Genomic DNA, 26,129 nt, shown 5'->3' on the forward strand with positions numbered 1-26,129 from the left:
GAGAAGAAGACTATGGAGAACATTCATATTATCAAGATGCTCAAGATCCTAATGAAGATGATGATTCCGAAATGAGTTTTGATTACATAGCTCTGCACAACCTTGATACCTGAAGACGAACGGACACCTGAAGACGAACAAGACAAAACAAGGCAAAGACAATAAAATAAAGTAGGAATAAAAGTGTGCCATGTGGGTATGCCCACATTTGAGGCCGACACTTTTGAAGATAAGATCAAATAATACACGTCAGGTACACATTTGGGCCGCATCGTCACATGCATTATTGTCACTTATTGACACAGACTTTGACGCGTGCTTATCAGTTTTTTCCTCTTTAGAGGATAGGGATAAAGTAAGCACTCACACGACAAATGTGGGCATATCCACATGACACACTTTTATTCTCTCTCTCTCTCTATATATATATATATATATGGCACTTTACCAAAATTTAAGTTTAAAATATTGAACAATACTAATGTAATTTGATGCGATAATAAGACCCAAAAAGATTTTGGTGTAATAATGATATAATATTTTTGAAAATCAAAATTTTCAAACCAAAACTTTTAAGAGTAATATAATCCGAACCGTGCCATAATTAAACACTCCTAGGAACAAGTAGTGAAAGATCTATGGAAAAACAAGTGAAACAAATTTTCAATCCATTATTTTATACAATGGAAGATGTGATTTTTAAAAAAGAGCTATGGAAAACAAGTGAGAGAGAACTGATCACCAAATGATATGGCGCAGTGGAACCAGAGGTCTCGGATTCGAGTCATGAGTGTGAAAAAACCCTTGGTAGGGGTAGCTACCTCAAAATAGAACCCTATCTAGCGTGAAACTAAATTAGTTGGACTCCAATACGGGTACTAAACACCGAATGGAAAACCAAACAAAAAAAAAGTGAGTGAATTGTGTTACAATAGAGTGTCTGTAAAAAAAGAAAAAAGAAAAAAGAAAACAGAAAAAAATGCAAAAGGGGAACGTAGGGGAGAAGGAGTGCTGACAAGGAGGGTCCCAACAAAAGCACTTGTCCATAATAGAGAAATAAAACGTTCCTCCCAATCAAACATTTACATGCATTCTTAACATTTTCAAACAGCCAAAAGAACAAAAAATCTCCACCAAAGACTATATATTTCTGAGTGCCAGGAACGAAGATTTACAGTGAAATATATCAAACGTAACATATATAAGCCCCTTGTGGGGGGAAAGGAGAGCTCTGGCCACTAGTTTCAGCCCCTTCCCATCGTACACCAAGAAAATTAGCAAGGGGGGCAATCATATCATGGAACTAGACGAGTATTAAAATTCGATTAGGGAAAGCTCTTAACTGGCATTAAGGGCCCATACATACATCATCTGCACTCTTACCTGGCTTTATATGCATACATATATCCTCTAAGTTTCCTCACTTCTTCAGATGACACATTTAGTAAATACTCTACGTAAATGCACACTCCAGCTCCACTGCAATTTCAAAGATCAATGCAAGTTTTTCAACAAAAGGAGTAATTAAGAATGTGGAAATAGTCAAGCAGGCTTACCTAATGGGACCTAATGGTAGCCATACAACATCCCATCTAAACTTTGCCAACCTGCAAAATGTAGGTAAAAACAACAGCTTTGTAGGGCCCACGGATCCAAATTGAAGAATGCAGGCAACGACAAGTGTATGACATAGGTGCATAGGCATTCAATTATTTATTGCATGGATATGCCGGAAGTGATACAACACAGGCATATCAACGATAATAGGAAATATGATGGCAATTTTTAACAGATAAGTAGGATTCAGCATCATATCATAGTATAAAAGTAAAAAATCTCTAAAACTAAAGTTGAATCACCAAAATTACAATAAAATTGGGACGACCATGCTACACTTCTTTTGAACTCTTCTAAAATATTTGTACCAAAAGTAAATTTGATCTTCTAATAAATGATAAATAAACTTACAACTTTATACTACAATCAATTCCTGGTAAATGAAAAGGCAATTGCGGGAAGATAGCTAAAGTTGACCAAGTAAATGATAAAGTTGCATTGATTCATGGCTGCACCCTTTCAACTCCTTGATAAATTGCATTACTGCAGCCTTCCAAAGCCTTAGAATTACTTCCATCTTCTCTTAATCAAACCATTGTAATGGAAACATCTATTTTTCCTTGCAATTAAAATTTTCAAGGAGGTTGTCAATGGTGAAACGGCAGAGTACTAGAAAAGACAAAAACATCTTTCCTTCTTTGTTGCACCTTAATCAGAGTTGTATTTAATTCTGTGTTGCCTTTCGCATACCAATTTTTTGAAACTGTTGAGGGAAAGGAGTAACAAAATTGCGGTTTTTACTGGATATGATCTATTAGATTTTGCTACTAAAATGAGTTTCTTTTTTCTCTTTGTAGAATTCTTTACTTAACCTTATTGATTCTTCTTAGATTTTCTGATGATTTTTACATGGCATTTCAATTTATTTCTAGGAATGTTAATGAAAATTTCCCTTATACATATATCAGCTCCACAAAGGATGTGCAGATCATATTTACATTCCAAAAGAAAGAGAAAAGAACTCCTTGCTCTTCTTACCAATATTAGATTAATTTCTCTTAGGGTCTGTTTGGAAAGCCACCTGGTAATTGAAATTGGTGTAATTACTAGGGTAGTAATTACCAGCCTAGTAATTACACTAACATGCTTGTAGTAATTACACATGTCCTGTTTGGATGCCACAGTATAATTACACATGTTTTGTTTGGATGCACAATTGCAATCATAAAATTATATTAAATTAAATTTTAAAAATAAAATTAATTATTTAAAATTTATACTAGACAAATAAGAAACTTTATAAATGATATTAAATTAAATATGTAAGATATATATTATTTTTTGAAAATACATTAATTAATAAACATATGTTCTTAACTAATATTATGAAAAAATAATTGATTTATAATATTTCAATTGAATTGATCATAAAAACTAAAAGTATGAAGTTTCTACGAACATCGTTAAATGCATGTTTGATAAAAAGATTAATATATAAATAAAATGTCATAAATTATTAAAATTTGACAAAAAGATAATCTATCAAGTCTAATTAAAAAATGACTTGCAATGTGAATTCGATATTAAAGTGGTCTATAATCTGGTGGATGCCCAACAAATGGCCTTCATAAAAGGTAGGCAGATCATGGATGCAATTTTGATTGCAAATGAATGTGTGGAGGAGAGAAAGAACAGTAAGGTGCCGGGCATTTTATGGAAATTGGATATTGAAAAAGCCTATGACCACTTGCATTGGGGCTTCCTCTAGAAGTCCTTGGAAAACATGGGATTTGGAGGAAAATGGCTAAAATGGATTAAGTTTTGCACTGCAACAGTGAAGTTCTCTATTTTGATAAATGGTGCCCCCTCTGGTTTTTTCTCATGAGAGAGAGGACTGAGACAATGAGATCCTTTATCTCCTTTCCTTTTTATCCTGGCGATGGAGGGCCTAAATGACATGCTCAGAACAGCCCAAACAAGAGGATGGATAAGAAGATTCAATGCTAATATGAATGACAGACTAAGGTCTGGCCATCTCCCACTTACACTATGCTGATGACACATTGATATTTTGTGATGCAGACAGCTCTCAACTAAAGTACTTGAGAGTAATTCTGATCCTTTTTGAAGCCATCTTAGGCCTACACATCAATTGGGGTAAGAGCTTCATCTTTCCTGTCAATGAGGTGCCTAGGATAAACATGCTTGCAAATATACTAGGGGCGAAGGTAGGAGATCTCCCCACAACATACCTTGGCAAGCCTTTGGGTGACAAGAGCAAGTCAAAAGGTATTTGGAACAACATTCTAGAAAAATGTGAGAAGAAGCTGATGAACTGGAAAAGTCAATATTTGTCCATGGGAGGAAGAGTCATACTCATCAACAGTGTGCTAGATGCTCTACCCACATATATGATGTCTGTTTTCCATATGCCTGCAAATGTGATTGACAGAATGGATGCAATTAGGAGGAATTTTTTGTGGCAAGAAAATTGTGATCCTAATAATCATAAATTCCATCTAGTGAAGTGGGACCAAGTCATTCTCAGCAAAAAGGAAGGAGGTTTGGGGATTAGGAATCTGAAAATCCAGAATCAAAGCTTACTTATGAAGTGGTTATGGAGATTTGCCTCCAAGAACAAGCTCTCTGGAAGGAAACAATAAAGGCTAGGTTTGGTATGGAGAATTTGTGGATCACCAACCTGTCCACACAACCTATGGATCTGGAGTATGGAGATCTATTAGAAATTTATGGATCAAATTCTTTAACAAATGCAAAATCAAGGTAGGGAATGGTGGAAGGACTTTGTTCGGGGAAGACAAATGGGTAGATCAGGTGACTTTGAGAAATAGGTTCCCTATTTTGTTCAACATTAGCCTTCAAAAAGAGGCTACAATCAGAGAAATGAGAGATAATCAAGGGTGGATCTAAGGTTTAGAAGACATCTTAAATGAATGGGAGGTCAATAAAATAGTTGAGCTACTTAACATTCTAGGGCAGTGCAAAGATCTAAACACAAATGAGGACAATCTATTTTGGAATCCAGATGAGCAAGGCAGATTTTCAGTTAGCTCGGCTTATAGAAGCTCACAAAGACCTGGTACTCATATAGGTGGATGGCCTTGGAAGATGATTTGGAAAGTCAAGATATCATGTTTCACTTGGCTGTTAGCCAATCAGGCTGCACTCACTCAACACAACCTCATGAAAAGAGGCATGCAAATTTGTTCTAGGTGTTGGTATTGTGAATGTGAGGTCGAGACAATAAATCATCTCTTTCTACATTGTAGAGAGACTGCGAAGTTGTGGCAAATTTTCATCAACTTAAGGGGCATCAGTTGGACTATGCCAAGAAACATCAAAGAAGCTCTAGCTTGCTGGAACAGAGATGGGAATCAGTCAGGACACAGGGAGAGATGGAGGATCGTCCCCGCCTGCATTTGGTGGTCTATATGGATGGAGAGGAACCAGAGATGTTTTAAAAACAAGAGTTGCTCTATGCAGAATTTGAAGCTGAATTGCCTGGTTCTTTTCTTTTTTTTGGTGTAAACATGAATATCCTCAAGATGCAGACAATATTCCTAGTATTTTAGAGTTCTTATGACCTCCATAGGAGTTCTTTGATTTTTGCAACTTTTGGATGTAAATATTACTAGAATACTCCTTATGTATTCTTTTGTTTATAATACAAGTTACCTTTCTCAAAAAAAATATTACAAAAACAAATGAAACTGAAAATATAACATAAGTTATAAATTCAAAACAGAAAATTTAACATAATACTCTTATTGCAAATTTCAACATAGCATACATAAATATGATTTGTTTTTTTTTTAAAAAAAAAACGTAAGTCTATAACCTTACTTAACAATAAATTCTATTTTAATTTAAAAATTAGAATACTAATAAAATTATGCTAATGAGAAAATAAGCATGGCATAAAGAATAGACAATACGAAATTTTTTTGCATAGAATCACGTGAAGGTTGAGAATGAGAAGAAAATGAAATATAATAATATAAAATAAAAAATAAACTTAGAAATTTTTAGAATAATAAAAATAAAAAAGAACTTAAAATAATAGAAATAAAAACATTAAACAAAAAAATAAAAATAGAAATAAAAAGAACAAACAACAATTCACAGCCTCTCCTTGTGAATTGGAGAGTGTAATTACCCCTGCTAATGGTGGCAAATGGGCGGGTTGGGCCAAATTTGGGTGGGTTGAAAATGGTTCAATTTCAACCCGCCCATATTTGATATGGGTAAAAATTGATTGGGTAACAAATGGGTTGGGTAATTTACCCATATTTTCATGATTAAATAGTACTCTACTTAAGAATTCAACATGGAGAAAATATTTTAGTCTTTTCTTAGATGAAAAATGTTGAAAATGTTTCATTTAGTTTTATTGTATCATAAAAGTAAAAAAAAAATTTAAAAAAATCCTAACTTTTCAATATAAAATAAATTTATGTAATAACAAGGGGAAAATATTTTTGATTTCAAAGTAAATGAATAGTTGCATTTTAAGACTAAAACATGCTTAATGCACTTTAAGCACTGTCAATACTCAATACTAATACATGATTTGCTTATTTTACACTATTCTTTATTATCCAATATAAAATTAAACAAATAAAAATATATAATTATAATTAACAAAAGAAATGTACATTTAAAATATATATTTTTGGAGGGCCAAAGACTTTACCTTTTCAATTATAGAGAAAAATAATTAGTTCTATAGAAGAACATAAAATGGAAGAGAAGTTACAAATTTCTTTTGTGATATCATGAATTTTGAGTGAATAAAAGTTAGAAGCTTAACCCATTTGGCTAATCCATATTTTACCCATATTTTTGTGGGTTGAATATGTGTATCAACCCATATTTTATCCATGTAAAAAGTCACTCACCCAACCCATTAAAATATGGGCGGGTCACCAAAATATGAGCTCATTTTGCCGGCACTACCCCCTGCCAATTACACCATTACCTGCTGACCAAGTAATTACATGTCCAACCAAACAGGAAAGACAGTGTAATTACACCCAATTACACCAAATCCAATTATCAGGGTGGCTTTCCAAACAGGCCCTTAAGGATTCAGCATCATCTAGGAGTTCTTCAGTACACCAAAAGTAAAATTAGAGCAAATAGTTCATCCTAATAATTTGTACCGAGTTGTGGGTTCCTTCAGAACCTTGTGTTTCTTTCCTACCACACAGTCCATCACAGGCAGGCAGGTATTGTTTGCCACCATTGTCTTTGTTTGACATTTCCAATAGTGTTATTCCAACATTTCAGCAGCTCTTTAGTAGACTTTGGCATAGTGCACTTGATTCCTTCCATGTTCAGAAATAGTTGCCACATCAGATCAGTAACTCTGCATTGTAAAAAGAGAGGATTTATGCTCTCTTTTTTTTAGAAAGAAAAAAAAAAGGGTTTATGCTTTTGCTTTATGAGTCCTTCCCAGACAAATCATTTTGAACACAACTGAAACCCCCTTTTCATCAAATTGTCTTGTGACTCAAACATGCTTCTTTTGCAACCAACCATGAAAAACATGCCACCTTATAAGGAATCTTTGCTCTCCAAATGTGTTTTCAAGGCCAATTAATCCCCCTGCTGTCCAGTTTGGTTCAGAAATATGTATGCTGACTTGACTGTGCTGTGCAATCACCTTTCCATGCCTCTACCATATTAATATGTCCTCATTAGCTGTTGTACTTGGGAAAATCATCCAATTTTTTGAAGAACTCAGCTATTCTACTCATTTCCAGTCATCAAACAGACTTCAAAAGCTTAAATTCTACCCCTGTTCCCAGACTTAGTTGCCTCGGACTGTTGATTCAAGCTGAAAAACGTAGAGGAAAAGACCTTTTAGTGGTCCATTGGGCCCAATCCAATTGTCATTCCAAATAAGAAGTGTTTCTCCCATTGCCCACTTTTATCCTAACATTATTGACAAGATAAGGCCAGAAAATTCTAATAGACCTCCATACACCGACACCATAAGCAGAATTACCTTTCTTGAGCACCACTTAACCTCTTCTCCATATTTTTCTCTGAAAACTCTCCTTCACAATGCTTGCTCTTCCAAACTAAATCTCCACAACAATTTCATAAATAAACATTTATTGTGAATTCTCAAATTCTTATGCCTAAGCCCCATCCATCATGCTAATGGTGAGAGTTTTCCACTTGACCATTTCACAAAAATATTGTGCATTCTCAAATTTCTTATGCCTGAGCCCCCATCCATCTTGCTAATGGTGAGAGTTTTCCACTAGACTAAAATAAAGCACCTCTTATCTCTATTAGCTTGCCAAATGATGTTTCTTCCTCAAAGAATCAAGTCTATTCTCAATTTTTGTAGTCAAAAGGAATAATGACATCATGTAAGTGGGTAATGAGTACGGAACTGTGTTTACCGGTATCATCCTACCATCCAGAGATAGATATTGGCAGTTCCACCGAGCCAATCATTTTTCCAACCCTTTCAAGAACTCCATCGCACATCTCCTGCGATTTGTTTTTAATCCCAGGGGCATGCCTAAATAGACAGTAGCAAGACAGCGAGCCTGAATTCCTGTTGCGCCATTTATTGGAAAAAGCAAGATCTTCCTCCAATTCACCTGTAGCCCAGACATCGCTTCAAACACTGCTAAAATGAGTCTCAAATGCCCAAGTTACTCCACTTAGTCAAGAACCCAAGGAATCATCCGTATACAAAAAGTGTGAAACTTCCATGTTGCTTTTTTCATTGAAACCTCTTAACCAATTGTTTTGGTTTAGCAAATTTTATCATGTTTTTTAGCCCTTCCATTACAATAATGAAGAGAAAGTGAGAGGGGATCCCCTTATCCCAATCCTCTTCGGGAGGAAAAAGACCCTTAAGGTGCTCCATCTAACAAAATTAAGAATCGTGCAGTATGATACAGAAGAAGACCCAGTTGACCCATTTGTTACCAAAACCCATATCCTTAAACCTCTTAATCAGAAAGGCCCAATTTACATGATCATAAGCCTTTCTGATATCTAGTTTGCACAAAGCTCTTGGATTCCTCTCTTTCATTCGGGTGTCCACACACTCATTAGCTACTAATGTTGCATCTATTATCTGTCCACCTTTAAGGAATGCCATTTGATGGCTATCCACCAGCTTGTGTATCACCTTCTTAAGTCTCTTGGAGTTTCTATAGGCAAGTTGGAGATAATATTGTATACACTTCCTATTAGGCTGATAGGTCAAAAATGACTTAGCTCCGTAGCCCATTCTCTTTAGGAATTAGAGCCACATGTCGAATTAAAACTTCTCTCAAAAATTTCTCTTGAGTGGAAATTTTCCAAGTGTCATTATAAGGTCACTCTTGATGAACCCTGGTGTCTTATTAAGCACACATCTTGAATTCTTGATACAGTCTAATATCTCCTGTTCTTTTCAAATGGCCGTTGTAGACACTACTACTCTTCCACATTGATTTTAGGGCATTTCAGACAGGTGAATTGGGTCTCCAATCTTCAATTTCATCATATAACTTTTGATAAAAGGACACTACCTCCCTTTTGATAGCCACTTGATCTTCTACAGGTTCACAACTTACTACAAGCTGTGAACATTTGCCATTTGTTGGGGAAAAAATTGTGTTTCTATCATCCTACTTTAGCCATAGAAACCTTGACTTCTGTCTCCCAGCTATCTCTTCATTATTGCATTCTCCTGTATCTCCATGAATAAGCTAACCTTGGGTATCAATTCCTCCACTTACAATTCTAAGTTCTTGAATGCTATCCAGTTCTGACATTTGATCCAAGAGCTTAGTTTTATTCTTCCTCAAGCTGTCAAAATTAGTAGAATTCCATTCCTTTAGTTTCCATTTAAGTGCTTCAGCTTGCAAGGATGAAATCAGTCTACCATAAACTTCAAAGAAGACCACCAAGACTTCACTTTATCAGTGAACCCTTCAACCCCCAACCACCAGTTTTCAAACTTGAAATATGATTTTGAATCTCCCCATTCCCCACACTGTAATGAATGGGAGTATGATCAGAAAAAGCCTGGGCAACACAGCTTGTCTAATATTTTTGAATGTCTCGTCCCACTTTGTTGAGAATAAGAACATATCGAATCCTGAAGAGATCTGTTGATTATCCCCTTTTGTCCAGGTAAACTGTAAATCTTGACAGTTCAGTTCGTAGCCATCGTCAGAGGAAAGAACTAGTATTACAAGAATTCATGAACTGTAAATCTGGCAATTCCTACCAGGATGGTGGGTCAGAGCGGGATCCTCCACTGAGGGGAGGATCTATGAGCTCCAAGTCGTCAATGAAATCTGAAAATCCGAGCATATCCCTTGTGAGCCTGTTGTTGTTTCTTCTTTCTGTACAATACCATGTAATATTATGATATTCACACACCACCAAATGTCCTGCACATACTCTGCTAGTTGCTGCAATTTTCCACCATAGCTTCATATAAAGTTGTGGGGTACCAGCGACAATTTAGTTGAACTGAAGCTAATTGAACAGTAATAGTATAGACACCTTTGTTTATTACTTTCCTCTTCCCATACCTTGAGCAAGCTGATGAAAGTGTGGCATATTTGTTTTTGAAGTGTGTGGTCTCCTCAACAATTTGGAGAAAGGTACTAGGCTGGCAAGGAATAACAAGGCATCCCATGGAGTGGTATGAAGAGTTGCAAGGGACTATCTCATTCTATAAAGGCAATAGTGCAGCTGCAGAAGTATACAGAATGTGCCTGGCCTGTGCTACATATCAGATTTGGAAGGAAAAGGAATACCGGGATCTTTCAACAGAAGCAGAGGAGTATAGAAGCAGTGATCAAGCAGATTGTACACGAAGTGCATGTTCAAGGTGCAACACGACTGAGAGTAAACAAAAGTTAGATAGTTTGAATTTTTACCCTTAGCTGATGTAGCAGGGTAGTTAGTTAGTAAGGACTGGAACTTGTTGCTTAGTTGCAGTTTTGATTTGTTTTGTGTTTTTCTCCTTCTTTGAGCTGTTCAACTGTTACTTTGTGAATAAAATCGTCCAATTATTTGCCAAAAATAAAGGATCATTTTCATAACTCAACATAATGTTCAATTAAATGCATGTGATATTTTTAAATTGTATACTCATTGATATACGGTACAAGCACAAAACACATGGCCAAAGACTAGTTGTGAGTGGTTTGGGCTTGGGACTTCCATGTTGGAGGTCTCAAGTTCGAAACCCTTGCTTGCGAAAGCAAAGGGTTTGCCTTCTAGGTTGAGCTCGTCGCACCGGCCTTGCCTAGTGCAGGTTACCTCTCCTATGCGGTTTGCGAGCTATTGCATAGGAGCGGGAGTTTTACCCTGTGCGCACCCAAAGGGTAGCGGTGGCAGGTTTCCTTGTCATAAAAAAAAAAGAAAAAAAAAAAAGGAATGATGATTAGAAGAAAAAGAAACTGGAACTATTACAAATGTGGTGGGCAAGGGGGTGGTGGTAGCTTATTTGTAGGAATGCAATAGGCAAAATTAAAGTCTCCATTTGGTTACTCCTTTAATTTCAGTTGTTTAGGTAGTTTCAATTCCCAAAAGTGGCTGTTAAACAACCATAATTAGAAGTAAATAAAAACTTTATTGTGATTAGCAGCTCACCTTAGCATATGATGCAACCAAAACACTGCCACTATCATGCCAATGCAGCATGAAGACCATAGCCACCTCCTATGATGTTTTGATTCATGCAATAAGCCCTTTATGGTCATTAAGCACGTCATAATAGCTGCCCAATCTGAGAATTTTTCCAGTGAATGCCAACAATTAGGCTGTGAAATATTTCTTTTAGTGACAAGGGAACCTGCAGCTGCTACCCTTCAGGTGCACACGGTAGGCCATGAAATATTAAAAACTGCTTTCTCATTTACTAATGATAGAATATATTTTCAGCAAATTTAAGACTAAAAATAATGATCCTCTAAGATTATTGCCAAAATAATCATCTGCAGGACATGCTCTTTATGAAATAGGAACAATTGTCTTTCAACGGAAGAAATAATCAAATGCTAGCCTGCTTAAAAGCTTTTTCACCCCTAACCAAGAAATAATTTTAATAATTACCAGTACCTTATCTGAGGTCACCAAGTCAGTTCCCTTGTTCATTGATTTTGTTTTTTGGTTTTATTTTCCATTTATCTACTTTTCAGAGGGTAAAACATGGTCAACAGAAGTTTCCAGTAGTGCTAGAAATAATTTAAAGCTTGTGCCCCTCCAAATGAAGGAGGGGGTTACAACCATGCAAGAGATTACTTGTTAAGTAAGCTTATACCAACACCCTTTTTCCAGACTCTAGCAAAAGATTTCTAGAATTTAGTTTACAAAGTTCTGATTTCACAAGATGTCTTTTGGAGTTGATATTATGATCACTTCAGAACCATTAATGGGAAGTTAGAACTATTTAGCATGGGCTTCATCGATTGAGTTGCGATGCAAGGGTCAACGTGCCCAAGATCACTTAACAAACAATGATAGTGTGGTAGATGAAAAGACAAAGGCTATTGAGGAAGATGGAAAGGCCAAAGCACAATGGGAGAAGGTTGATGCTTAATTATGTAGTCTCCTACGACGATCTATTGATTCCAAGTTGATGTCCTTGTTTCATCCATTCCAGACATGTTATTCAATTTGGGAAAAGGCTTATGTTTTATACACTAATGACATATCTCGTTTTTATGAGTGATATCTCAAATGACCAACTTAAAGAAACAATAATCCAATATGTCTACTTACTTGGGCTAGGTGCAGGCAGTCACAGGGATTTGAAAGGTTGATGTTAGTCACTATGAATGTGAAAAAACAACAGGAGCACAGAGCGATGTTGTTTCTAGTTCTACGATCCCATCACAAAGTGGTTTCGTCATCCATCATTAACTCCTTTTTTCTCAGATCTCAAACCATAGAAAATCGAACATCTCAAGCTATGGAGAGTCAACAAGGAGGAGGTCGCTTTGGAAGATCTCGACCTAACTGTAGTTATTGTCATAGGCTTGGACACACTTGTGACATATGTTATACTCTTCATGATGAGTTCCTTTAGTATCGAGAAAGTAAGCGAACATCTCCACAAGTAACCTCGGTTGCTCAGCCTTCTCGACCACCTTATAATGCTCATATTCCTCAAAGCCTCAAACAGAATATAATGAGTTCCTTCACTATTGAGCAAGTAAGCTAACATCCCCACAAGCAGCCTCGTTTGCTTGCTTATGTTTCACAGTCTACTAATTTTGGACCATGGGTCGTGTATTTGGGTGTGCTTTTGATCGTATTTTTGGTAACAAATCACTTTTGTCCAATATTGTTTATTCACAATCTCTTCCTACAAATACTTTAGCCAATGGGATCTAGACAAAACCAAAAGGAGTTGACAAGCTAAACCCTTGTCCTCTATCACTTTAAACTATGTTCTTTATGTCCCTGATTGTCCTTTTAATTGTGCATCTGTTAGTCATGTGACGCATGCCTACATTGTGCCATAACATTATTTGATGATTTTTTCCACAGGTATGACCGCAGTACGAGACAAACAATTAGCGGAGGGCTGAGGGCATGAATCACAAGGCCTCTACGACCTTACCTCTCCAAATTCCTCCACAAAATGCTCCATTACAAATCCTTCAAACCTAATTCACAAATGTATGGGCCATCCGAGTGTATCCAAGCTATAGATGATGGTGTCGAGTTTGTCTAGTCTATCCACATTAGATTATGAGTTGTATCAACTTGGGAAACACACCCACTCTACCTTTCCACATAGTCATTCAAAGTTTTTTCATTAGTTTTGATATTTGGGGTCCTAGTAGAGTTAGTTCAACCTTGTGATTTTGTTATTGTTAGTTTCAATAATGATTATTCAAGATGTAATTGGATTTTCTGAAAGATCATTCTAAAGTATTTTCTATATTCAAGAGTTTTAGTGTTGAAAAACAAAATCAATTTGGATGAGTTGAGGGGGTGGCTTGCCCCATTGTTGAGTGATGCCACTCCTCCATGGATTGCAGAGGGTATGGTGATTGAGAAGAGGGACATAATTGTGGTTGTGCGATATTGGCTAGGATTCATCTATAGCTCATTGATGTCATCTCAAAATGAGTCTATTATTCGCCACTTGTTGGGTTCGATCATAGAGCGGGAGCAACTTAATTTGGGGATGATTATTGCTTCGGCGATCGCAATGCGTGCACAACAAAATCAGACTTCTCTCCATTCCCATGCCTCATTATTGAGTTGTGCCAAAAAGCAAGTGTTCCTTTTATGGCCAATGTTGACTCACGCAGCCAACCTGAAGATGGCTCACATAGCACATTCAACAGATGTGCGAGCTTCCTGTTTGAAGGCTCAGGTACCCATCATGATTAATAGAGCGATTGAGTACCCTTGCACCTCTCTGGGAGGAGATACAGGGTTATATGAAGACTTAGCACACATACGAAGAGCACATTGATAGGTTAGCTTCTAGGGTTGATGAGCGTAAGCAGCAACATAGCATTGGTATAGGTGTTGATTGGTCGGCCTTAAGGATGATATTACTTAATTGCAAAAGGATGTGGATGAGTTGAAATCCACCAATATCTTGTATTTGTGGACTGATAATAGTATCCTCGAGGATACACATATGGAGGTACCTCTGGCTACTGTGACTAGTGTTGTACAGCCTTGAGTGATAAAGGATGTAGATGCCTCTAAGACTGATGAGGAAGAGTTGGGTGTCGAGCACCAGACTGAGCCCGTTGCATAGACAGTTTTGTTATTTAATGGAAGGGTTCCCATCACTGAGGCCATGAAAAATCAAAGAAGGTTTGAATGATGTTGTGTTTAAAAAGTAGTGAAATAATAAGAGTCGTGATAATGCTTCAAGAAGGTAGTGTCACTTTAATCAAAAAAAATTCCTACCTTGCCCAATAACCTCATTACAAGCCAATGAAAGACCTTCTGATCCCGCGAGAACTAGTTCATTGATCGTTTGGAAAATATGAGCAAGTTTATGGGTTAACACATGCATGTTATTCTCTTTGTGAGTACGAGTGTTTGTTGTGATCCTTGGATGATAAAATGCACGTTGTTTGTGAGAGCAGGGGATCATTTTTTGTGTGAAGACACTCAAGTACATTTGTCGAGCATAATTTTGCATCTTAGTGAGCTATTGTGAGCATTTGCTTTAATTGATAATGGTTAGTCAATGCTTGAAGCTTATAATGCAATAATGCATAATTGGAAGTTGTGAGCTTTAGAGCTAATCCAATGATCCTTGAGGTCATTCGGATAACACTTGCATGCTAACTCTAAAGTAGCACTTTTTGTAGACATCTTTGTTGAGCTAATTGATATGATGTTTTACTTGAGGACAAGTAAAGGTTAAAGTTGGGGTGTTGATGAGTCGAAGATTTACGACTCATTTAAAATAGCTATTTCATCAAAAGTAATGTCCTTGATGCCCATTTATATCCTTTTCTGATCATAATGTGATTATTTTTCATCTATGGGAGATTATGGAGTGGAAAGAGATAAAAAAGAAGCCAAAAAGATGGAAGTAGGCAAAAATTACGTTGAGCATCGCCAATGTAACACGGCGCATCACCGAGTGGAAATTAGATCGCCGAAAGTAATAGTTCATATCCCTAAGTTCATCTCAATTTGGCGACAAAGAGCAGTCGGTGCATCGCCAAACCAATTCGGCGAAGGACTGAAACATCGCTGAATTGCATAGTAGCCTAAAGGAAGAATCAAGTTTTCAAGTCAGATTGGCGAGGAAGATGACCATTTGGCGCATCGCCGAACAGTTAGGCAAGCTAGCTCGAGTTCACCGATTGGACTTGAAGAGCAATTTCTTGAAGAATCTCTTGAATATATAAATAGATTTTTGAAGTGAGAGAAAACCAACTTTTACATTCTAAATTTTTGAGTACCTTTTCTGCAAAAAAAACCTTACCATTAGGAAGAAGCTTGTATTGGGAGATTTTGAGGAACCTTCTTTTGATTGAAGGTTTTGAAGATTCAACTATTTAGGAATTCAGCACAAGTAGTTATTATGGCAGATAACTACGGTATATCATCTTTAATCCATGCCATGAACAGCTAAAATTCCTTAGTCTTAGGGGTGTGCAATGTATGAATGACTAATCTACACTTTTGTGCTGTTTAATTGCTTATTAAATGTTGAACTGATTTGGGTTCAGTTGTCTCTTTATGTTCTCATATAGAATTTGAGGTTGCAAACTCTAATTTATTTTAGATCTCTCATGTTGCAAGCGAAAGGACATTAGAGTGAGAAAAGATAGTTGATAATGACTCGATTGAATTCGTTTGACAGTTGTAACTTGAAATAGTTTAGTTGAATTAGAGTGTTAGTTTGGTTTTAATGGATTACATGTTGGGGTTTGATGAAACCCATATGATTTGTGATAGTTGATTGACAAATAGCTATCATTATCTATAATCTAGCTTACTTGATGACATTCAACTAATTCTAGCAATTATCAATACCCAAGTTGCAAGATTATAGTTCATGCTAGCACACTCCTAAGAGTCTCCACACACTTGTGATAAAACCCTATTCTAAGATTGCGGTTGTTAACTTGTAGTGATTAAGTAATCATTCAGATTTTGCATTCAAATTGTTACTCAAACCTCCCCCTCCCCCTCCCCTTACTTTCATGCATAAATTGTATAAATGTACAAACTTCTAGTGAGACAAAACACATTGTAAGGCGAATTATATTCAACCATTCCCAGTGGAATTGACTCCAACACTTAGTTGGGTTATATATTGCAAATGATTGTCTACGCATTGATTTTAAATGTGTAGTTGAACGTTATCATGCACCAACTTGAGGGGAAGTGTTAGAATAGGAATAGTATGGAGAATCCTACTTGGATAAGGTTTGTAATGTAGTGCCTATAAGTAGGCATAGTGTAATGATGTAGATACACAATACATAATATTTTTCAATTATATTTCTCACAAGAATAGTATCTAACATTTTGGGAAGTCCTGCAATAGAAAGAGTCATATAATTTGGAACGAGGAGTACCATTTCTTCATAAATTACTGAAGTGATTTAACTGAACCATTGAGTTAATAAGCAAGTGAACAATGAGATGAAAATAACTCAAAGGGTATCTATGTGTCTATTGTATTCAACCTTAATACTATGGGCCACATCATGTTGTATCCACCATAACCCTCTATAATTTTACCATTGTCATAATAAAGCCCAATGTATCACAAGGCTTGTCTTCCTAGAAAGAAAGGAATAAAATTGCAGGAAATTTACAGTAGGCATGACAGTGTTGTCAAAGACGCTCTCATGCCCTGAAGCAAAGCTCAAAACATGTTGAGCGCTTCATCTCGCGTAATGTGCACTTTAGTGTTGTCATCAAGGTTTTAAGGCATAATTTTCCTTGCTAATGAGCCTCTTCTGAAGAGGCAACACTAAGCAATTGTTATTTCATTTTATCATTAAAAAGAAAAATCAATTCCTTTATTCATATATTTGGATTTGGCTTATAAGAATTAGTCTTGGATTAAACATACATATTTATATTTGTTTTTCTCCCTTTGCGCCTTTTTTCATTAAAGCCCACTCTTTATTTGTTCTTTGCGCTTAAAGCCCTAAGAAACCTAGAGCTTTTTTGCCCTTTCTGCTTTTGATAACACAAGGCTATGATCAGAAACAGGTGCTATGTTCAAAGTGATCTTTTAGGCAATGAATAAGCTGCAATGCCAAAGAAAAGAGGGAAATAGTAAAAGAGAAAACCTGCAGCAATGATGGTCCAAGCGTCAACTTCATACATGAAGTAAGCATGATATCGCTGGTAATCATATAAAAATTCAGAAATTAGCAAGCATTAATGAGGACGATATTGTATGTAGTAGATACTTGACAATACTTTGTACTCTTTAGAATTTACAATCACCTCTTCAGTTGAAAGTAAGTGCTGTCATACAATTAGCCCAAGGCTTTTATTAAGGGAAAAAGTGAACGTCTTATACATTTTATACTTTTCGAACAAATACACTCCTAATTTTACTATATTTATCACATATGCCCCTACTTTTAATGGAGGTTTATCATGGCAAGGACCCAACTATTGAATCCTATGTGGCCTAGCATTTGTGTGAGGTTGACGCCACATGCGTGCCACCTCACTACCCTTACCCAATTTTACCCCCTCCCAATAATTCTTGCTTCCATAATTTGATTCCACCATAAACCCCATCAAATTACCCTCTCCTGCAACACTACACCAAAAGAATCCATCACACCCGAATTTCGTTTCCCAACAACACCTGCAATGCCATCAGCTTCCCCAAGTCGAGAACCACCCAGCCACCTATCTTAAACCAAAACTAATGGAAGAAGAAAAATCAACAATATAACCAATGTAATCCCACAGGTGGGGTCGGTTCTGGGGAGGGTAAAGTATACACAAACCTTACTCCTACCTCTTGAAGGTAGAGTGGAAGAGGAAAAATCATTTAAAATTTTCAGAAAATAAATATAACATAATAAATTTAGTCAAACCCTTCTTACTTCCAAAAAAAAAGAGAAACCCACAACCAAACACAATCTTTATGAATACTCAACTGAAAACACTAAGAAAATACAAAAAAGAGGAGGGGGAGTGAACGACTGCAAGTAAATCAAGAAAGCCCAAAAGGCCAAAATGGAAATTTATTGAATCAGCCACCAGCTCCCGTAACAAGAACAGTGCTTGGTCTTCAAATCAACCATGGCCAAAACTAAGAATCTGCTAAATTTTCCTTTTTTCTTATAAATGAAACATGTGATGAGGTAGTTGCTAGAAGTGAGGACAACTCTATAAGTTCATAATTTATGAAACTCTAACTCTATGGACTTCCCTGTTAAGGTCACTATGTTCCAAGAACTTACTCTCAATCTAGAAGCTCCCTTAATCCACTTACCACCCCTAACCCTCGCCTCCATCCCCAACCGAGAACATGACCCTAGTCTACAATCGTTCCCTAAAGCAAATAAAAACTAGTCAAGGGTTTACACTAAACACGCAGGAATCAATAGTAAAGAACAAGCAAGAACCTAAAGGCCAAGATCGATAAGGAAGGAATTCAAAGGGAACGCAAGTAAGAATCTAAAGGCACAAACAAACTGAAACAAATTCTAACAAAATAATCAAAAGAGACAATTAATTTAGTAAACCTAAAGACACAACTGAAACAAATTCCAATCTATGAGCAAGAGTGAAAACGAAATTAGACAAAGCAAAAGCAAGATAATCAAAACAAGTAACAACGCATATACCAAATGGGGGGGAGAAAAGAAAGATTAAGGGATAGAAATCACTGGGATTGGGTATTGGTTGGTTTTGTTGGTCGATTTGATGGATTCCGGCTAAATCTATTGCTGAAATTAGTCGCCAGAAACCGGTCGGATCTTACCCACATCGAGAAGGAGGGGAGGGGTCGGTTGAGAAGAGAGAAGTATGAAGAGATTATCTATTGTAACCGGTGAAAGAGGTGGTCACCGATGGTGAGCAATTGATGCTTTAGCACATAGAGAGAAAGAAAGAGACGTTAGAAGACCAATTCTGATGGTCTCCGGTGGTGTGAATGGTGGCTGCCTTAGTGGAGAGAGAGAGTTGTATTAGAACTATTATAATAAAAATCCATCATAGGTTTTAAGATTTTGTTTTAAGTTTCTAGTGCTTGTACTCCTGCTTCTAGACTACTTGTTCATCTATTTCTTGGATGGCTGCATTCAGATTACCCAAACTACTTGAAGGATTCTTAGTTTATTATAAGTCAAGTTTGTAGTTTCAGTTCTCTGTTTCCAGTCCTGAGGTCCACCCTTACGTTTTCACTCGGGCTAGTGGGAGAGATGAAAATGAAGAAAACTGAATAAGCTAACAAAAGTGCTATTGAAAATTAATGAGTTAAAACAAGACTTATTACTTTAGACCTATGACCATAATCAATGATTCAATATGGAAAGTCTAGTAATTGGGAATAGTGAAGAAGTAAAGAACCTTTTTTATATAGCCGTGGTGTCGGGGCCAGCTTGTACGCACCTCGGCTAATTCCATGAGATACTTGTCACCTCTCACTAGCAATAAGTACTTGGTAAATCTCTACAAGGATAGGGAAGATAGAAGAAATCACCTAATATCTTGTCTTTGTTGGGATTTTAACTTGAAACCTCATGTTCAGAGTATATAGATGACCTTGTGGCTATTGTAGACATTCTAGGGTCCTTATAAAGATGAAGGAGGATCTAGGGATAGTTTCTTTTTTCTTCTTTCTTTTCTTTATCTTTTGTTTATGCCAGACAGACAAGAGTGGAGGTAGGATATAATGTAAATTTTTGGATACCAGCTTTGAGCTGATGATTGATATGCAAATGTTACCTTTATCAAACAAAAAAAAACCTCATGGTTCTCAACAGACTTCATTGACCACTAGGCAAAGAACCTTATCAGGAAAAAAAAGAAATAAATAGTTAAGCAATACAAAAGTTCAAAATAATAATATTTCTCCTCTCATCATTCTCTGAACTCGCATTAAAGCTAAATGATAACACTAAACCTTTTAAAAGGAATGCTTTGCAAGCAAATCCCACTGGTAGAACAAAGATGAGCTCAAAGCTCTTCGGCTTCCCCCAATGAACTATATTGCAAATCATTTCAGTAGAAGAGTCTCAAAAATCCTTGACATATTCATAAACATGAATGGTGTTACTCATTAATGCCCATGGATTTGATCTATTAGTAAGAGTACAACATGTACGAAGCTTGGTATTTAAGTAAGGCATAGGGATGGGTCCATTATTCATCAAGTTTTGAACCGTGTAACACTGGCCCTTGAGTATTTCTTGGTTATCAAAAATAAATAATGGAAAACAACTAAACCAAAAACTCTCTATCAAAACAAAAACTATGTAGACATTTCTTCTGTGTACATGGTATTTCTCAGTTAAACTGGATATATTTCCAGTGAAGCCTCTTGATTAAAAAATAATTTCTACTGAAGCCTCAGTTTCCCTCAGGGTTCATAATGTTCCTGTTCTCCAAGCTTGATTTAGTTGCTCACATGAATCCATGCTCTACAGGCTTGATTTCAGGGCACCAGCTACATGAATGGGCCAGATAATGATTGGTAATGACCAAGGAACTGTTATAATTCATGAGTCTGTCATACGGCACTCATACTTGAGCACTCTTCCTATTCAAATCATCTTCATTTCACTGAAAAAGGCTCCTTGTTTGGTATGGAGGAATATATTTTCCAGTGAATACATTTCCATACTAAAATTATTTTCTCACAATTGGTTACGACACATCACTTTCTATGGCCAAATCAGCATTCTCATACCTCAGAATCCACTTAATATACTTATCACCTGCCACATGCTTTATACCATACAAACACATGAATAATGTTATATTAGTATGATCTAAAATGTGTTTTATTATGACATCAGTACAATGATTTATTCATTTGTCCATTAATCTTGCCTACGCCACTGCTTGTTACCTTCCCGTTTGTCCCACTAACTCTTGGTTTTTGTTTGCTTCTTGCATACAATTGACAAGATACAAGGTGAAATACATCTGTATAAGGAGCAGAGGAATACCAATTCCCAGGGATAATAGGCCTGTTGATAGACTGAGTATAGGAGAAAAGCCACATAACACGAGAGTAGCCCTGAGAACACACCCTGCGTGACATGAAAACAGGTTAATAAGACAAGCTAAAAGGCAAATAATTCCAAATTTGTAAAATTTTAGATGTACCCTCCAGAGAAGAGATTGCTGGGTTTGAACATTCTCGAGAGATCGAACCAATTCTTCTTGTTCTGCAAATCAAACATAAACAGATAAAAAAAATCCTAATTAATTAGAGATTGAGGATTTTTACTAACAAAGATTAAAGAAGCCATGGATGACCTTGGGAATCAATGGGACGATTTTCGTCGCGAGTTGGCAAAGAGAATTTATCGTCCTCGTCGAAATGAGATTCTCGTGGAGATTTTCTCCATTTTCTGGTGAGCTTCTGCATTATCCCCTCCTTATGTCTTCGACTTTTTAGGACTTTGAGCAAAGCTTTTCCTGCCGGGCGACGCCGTTTAAGCAGTGGAGTATTGTATCATCTACGGGCGAGAAAATGATCAAAATGATCCTTCATGTACGGGGATTGAATTATTTTGGTCCTTAAATATACCACCTGATAGAAATAGTCACTAATATATGTAAAATGAGTATTGTTTTGGTCCTCAACCCTAAAATTAATTGTTCTCTGTTAAAAACTAACAGTTCATTCCTTTGTTCTGCCCCATTTCTATTTATCTCTTAATTGCATCATCTTCCAAAAATAGATTTAAATTCAACACTCATTGGAATACTTGGATGAGAAATTCAGTGGTACTTATTTGAGCAGAATGTTTCGTTTTCTCGTAATGATTTATGTTTTCTGATAATGGTATGAATGACTATTTTTTAGAAACTTTGATTCAATTAAAAAAAAGAGAGAGTTATCGATTTGAGGATGATTCATAGGATAAAATTGGTAATATAATGACACAGAGCAGTATTAGATCCAAGCTCAAGGATGGCATACCTGATACACCCACAAAAAATTATCCATTATTTTGTTATTATTATTAACTTATAATCTCTTTTGAATGAATTAGATGGTTTTTGGGTTGACTGAGGCTAGTTAGTTAATTCTATGAAACATGAAATTAGCAGGTTTGCGCCCTTTTACTGAATTCGTGTATTTTCAATTTGACCCACAAGCTCGAAGTTGTTTAAGAGAAGAAGAAAAAAATATTTGTTTTGGTTGCAAAAACTATGAATTAGTACTTTGAATAAGCTTCATATAGATAGGGTGGACTATGATCCTCTTATTGAGTAAGAACATATACTGAAGAAAAGAACTAGGAAGAGGGCGGGCCAAGCAAAGAGAAGAGAATTGCACTTGGGAGGTGGATCGTTAGTTTTAACAGAGAATTGTTAAATTTAGGGGTTTGGATCAAAGTGATACCCATTTTGCATACATTAAGGACTATTTCTATCAAGTGATATATGTTAAGGATCAAAATAATTCAACTCAAATACATGAAGGACCATTTTGATCATTTTCTCTCTACAGGCTACCAGTTAAAACTAGGGGAAATCACTTACCTGTATACTTATTAAAAAATATTTACTATATTTGTCAACATTATTTTTTTAACCATATATGACAATTTGGTTGAATTAAATTAAATTCACTTCGTCCTTTCCATCTTTTGCTCCCAATTTTCTCTCGCCACTTCTTACTCACAATTTTCTTCACAAATACGGCTATACTACCTTCAGAGATGTGTATTCAGTGATCAGTTTTCAGACAAATCAAGTCGAGCAGAGAGTTGAATTTGAAGTTTTTTGAAGTTTGAAAGGTTAGAAGCTTTAAATTTGATTGCATGTCTTAGTTACTTGTTTAATTCATGCTTAATTCTGTATCTCGGCTATACTAACCTTCAGCGATGTGTATTCAGTGATCAATTTCGAGATGAATCAAGTTCGGGCAGAGAGTTGAGTTTGAATTTTTTTGAAGTTTGAAAGGTTAGAAGGTTTAAATTCGATTGCATGTCATTAGTTACTTGCTTAATTCAAGATTAATTCTCTTTCTCGGCTATACTAACCTTCAACGATGTATTCAGTGATCAATTTCGAGATGAATCAAGCTCGGGCAGAGAGTTGAGTTTGAAATTTTTTGAAGTTTGAAAGGTTAGAAGGTTTAAATTCGATTGCATGTCATTAGTTACTTGCTTAATTCAAGATTAATTCTCTTTCTCGGCTATACTAACCTTCAACGATGTGTATTCAGTGATCAATTTCGAGATGAATCAAGTTCGGACAAAGAGTTGAGTTTGAAATTTTTTGAAGTTTGAAAGGTTAGAAGGTTTAAATTCGATTGCATGTCATTAGTTACTTGCTTAATTGAAGCTTAATTCACTCTTCTAATTCAACTTTAATACACTTTTAATACAAGTTTAATTCATTTTTGCAGTTTGTTGGTTGATTTGTTATGATTTGACGACTTGTTTAAATTCTTTCTTAATTCACTCTTCTTATTGATTTTCTTGGTTAATTCATAATAGATTCAAGTTTAATTCAATATATAGAACACTCTCTCGTCGTTTCCTTAGTTATTTGTTTAAATTTTGTTCTTAATTCACTCTTCTAATTCAACTTTAATACATTGTAATACACTTTTAATACAAGTTTAATTCATTTTTGCAGTTTGTTGGTTGATTTGTTATGATTTGACGACTTGTTTAAATTCTTTCTTGATTCACTCTTCTGATTGATTTTCTTGGTTAATTCATAATAGATTCAAGTTAAATTCAATCTATAGAACACTCTCTCGTCGTTTCCTTAGTTATTTGTTTAAATTTTTTTCTTAATTCACTCTTCTAATTCAACTTTAATAGACTTTTAATACAAGTTTAATTCATTTTTGCAGTTTGTTGGTTGATTTGTTATGATTTGACGACTTGTTTAAATTCTTTCTTAATTCACTCTTCTGATTGCTTTTCTTGGTTAATTCATAATAGATTCAAGTTTAATTCAATATATAAAACACCCTCTCGTCGTTTCCTTAGTTATTTGTTTAAATTTTTTTCTTAATTCACTCTTCTAATTCAACTTTAATACATTGTAATACAAGTTTAATTTATTTTTGCAGTTTGTTGGTTGATTTGTTATGATTTGACGACTTGTTTAAATTCTTTCTTAATTCACTCTTCTGATTGGTTTTCTTGGTTAATTCATAATAGATTCAAGTTTAATACATTGTAATACACTTTTAATACAAATTTAATTCATTTTTGCAGTTTGTTGGTTGATATTTTATGATTTGACGACTTGTTTAAATTATATCTTAATTCACTCTTCTGATTGCTTTTCTTGGTTAATTCATAATAGATTCAAGTTTAATTCAATCTATAGAACACTCTCTCGTCGTTTCCTTAGTTATTTGTTTAAATTCTTTCTTAAATCACTCTTCTAATTCAATTTTAATACAGTGTAATACACTTTTAATACAAGAACACTCCCCTGTCCTTCCCTTGTGCACACTATTCCTTTGCCATTTTGGTGCTTGTGCTTGCACTACAATTTGGATATCAACAGGCACTGGCAGGGGAGTTGTTGAGTCTGGCATCTCTAGTCATCTGTTCTATGTTGTAACACCCCGTATCCGAAAATGGAGATTTCAGATTTCTGGTGTTACAGGTGGCACTCACGGACACCATCCACGGACCGTAGATGGACGCACGGTCCGTCCTGCAGGTCCGTGATTCGTGACAGAAAACTTCCCCAGAACTCAGTCAGAAAATTTGGCTAAGTGTTGACCCACGGCCGGACTTACGGTTCGTAAGTCAGGTCACGGACCGTAGTTCGTGTCCGTGGATCGATGCCCCAAAAGCCCAGCTTCAGTCCCGAACTACGGTTGACCAGCACGGACCGTCGTTCGATCCACGGTCCGTAGGTCTGACCGTAGATCGAAGATTAGCAGCCAGTTAGCTGAAAATTCTGATGGGTCAACTTCAGATGGTCATAACTTTTAGCACAAAATGAATTATGTGTCCCATAACCTATGGTTAGATAGATAATTGAATTATCTTTCCAACTCCACCGAGTTTGCTAAATTCCGACCTCCGAGTAAAAAGTTATGCCCATTTTAGTGAAGACCTGTCGGGCAGACTTGAACTACGGACCCAATCTACGGACCGTAGATTGACCTACGGCCCGTAGGTCCAAACCGTCGGTCACTCCGACAGCAGTTAATTCAGGGGTCTTTTGGTCTTTTCCTATTTCGTTTAACCCCTAAGATACGTCGTTTAGACCCTAAATCATGAGGTTTTAATTAGTTTAAGCCTAGAAACATAACTAGAACTTACCTAAGTCAAATTCATTAATCAAAACTTAGAAAATTAGAAGCAAGAAGGGAGAAAAAGGTCAAGAACCCTAGTTCAAGAACGCAGCAAGTTTCCTTCAGTTCCAGCCCTGAAATCGAAAGATTTCTCCGTGGAATTCGTCACCAGGTATGTGGGATTTCACTAGTGGGTTCCTTTCGCCCATTAGGTCCCTAGAATTCAGTCAGATTCTTGATTCCCTTATTATGAACAGGCCTAGGGTTTCTAGAATTATAGCAGATCATCATGAATTAGTTATTTAAATGTTCCAAATCAGATTATCATGTTATTGCTCAGTTTATCGCATGAATTTCAGAACCCTAGCTATGTATTTCTTTAGTTCTTGAATTACACATGCTAGGTCAGATATTTCAGTATTCAGTTTTACATGCCTCAGTTTATGAATGCATCATTATCAGATTAATTGTTGCATTCTCAGTTTGCATGTTCAGTTTCGAGCTATCCAGTATTTACAGAAATTCAGTCATAACCAGTTAACTACTTAATTCATTGGGAGTAGCATAATACCGAGTTGGACTAGGGTTTCAGCGTACCCATATAGTCCCAGAACTACGAGCCACGTAGGTG

The 26,129-nt window shown here is 36.1% G+C and overlaps 1 protein-coding gene across 1 annotated transcript; it reads right to left on the bottom strand.

The window, feature by feature from the left end:
- Nucleotides 1-1,237: 1,237 nt before the first annotated feature.
- On the bottom strand, nucleotides 1,238-21,721 carry LOC125828000 (uncharacterized). The gene is made up of 7 exons (XM_049507310.1): nucleotides 21,526-21,721; nucleotides 21,373-21,434; nucleotides 21,213-21,296; nucleotides 17,361-17,415; nucleotides 11,206-11,341; nucleotides 1,557-1,607; nucleotides 1,238-1,479 (listed from the first exon to the last, which is right to left on the bottom strand). Exons 1-7 carry the CDS (start codon nucleotides 21,635-21,637, stop codon nucleotides 1,380-1,382), a joined length of 600 nt encoding a protein of 199 aa, XP_049363267.1. The 5' UTR covers nucleotides 21,638-21,721; the 3' UTR covers nucleotides 1,238-1,379.
- Between the last annotated feature and the right edge of the window lie 4,408 nt (nucleotides 21,722-26,129).

Source organism: Solanum verrucosum, unplaced genomic scaffold (assembly GCF_900185275.1).
Source record: "Solanum verrucosum unplaced genomic scaffold, falcon-dt-bn FXZP01000136.1, whole genome shotgun sequence".
Lineage (NCBI taxonomy): Eukaryota > Viridiplantae > Streptophyta > Magnoliopsida > Solanales > Solanaceae > Solanum > Solanum verrucosum.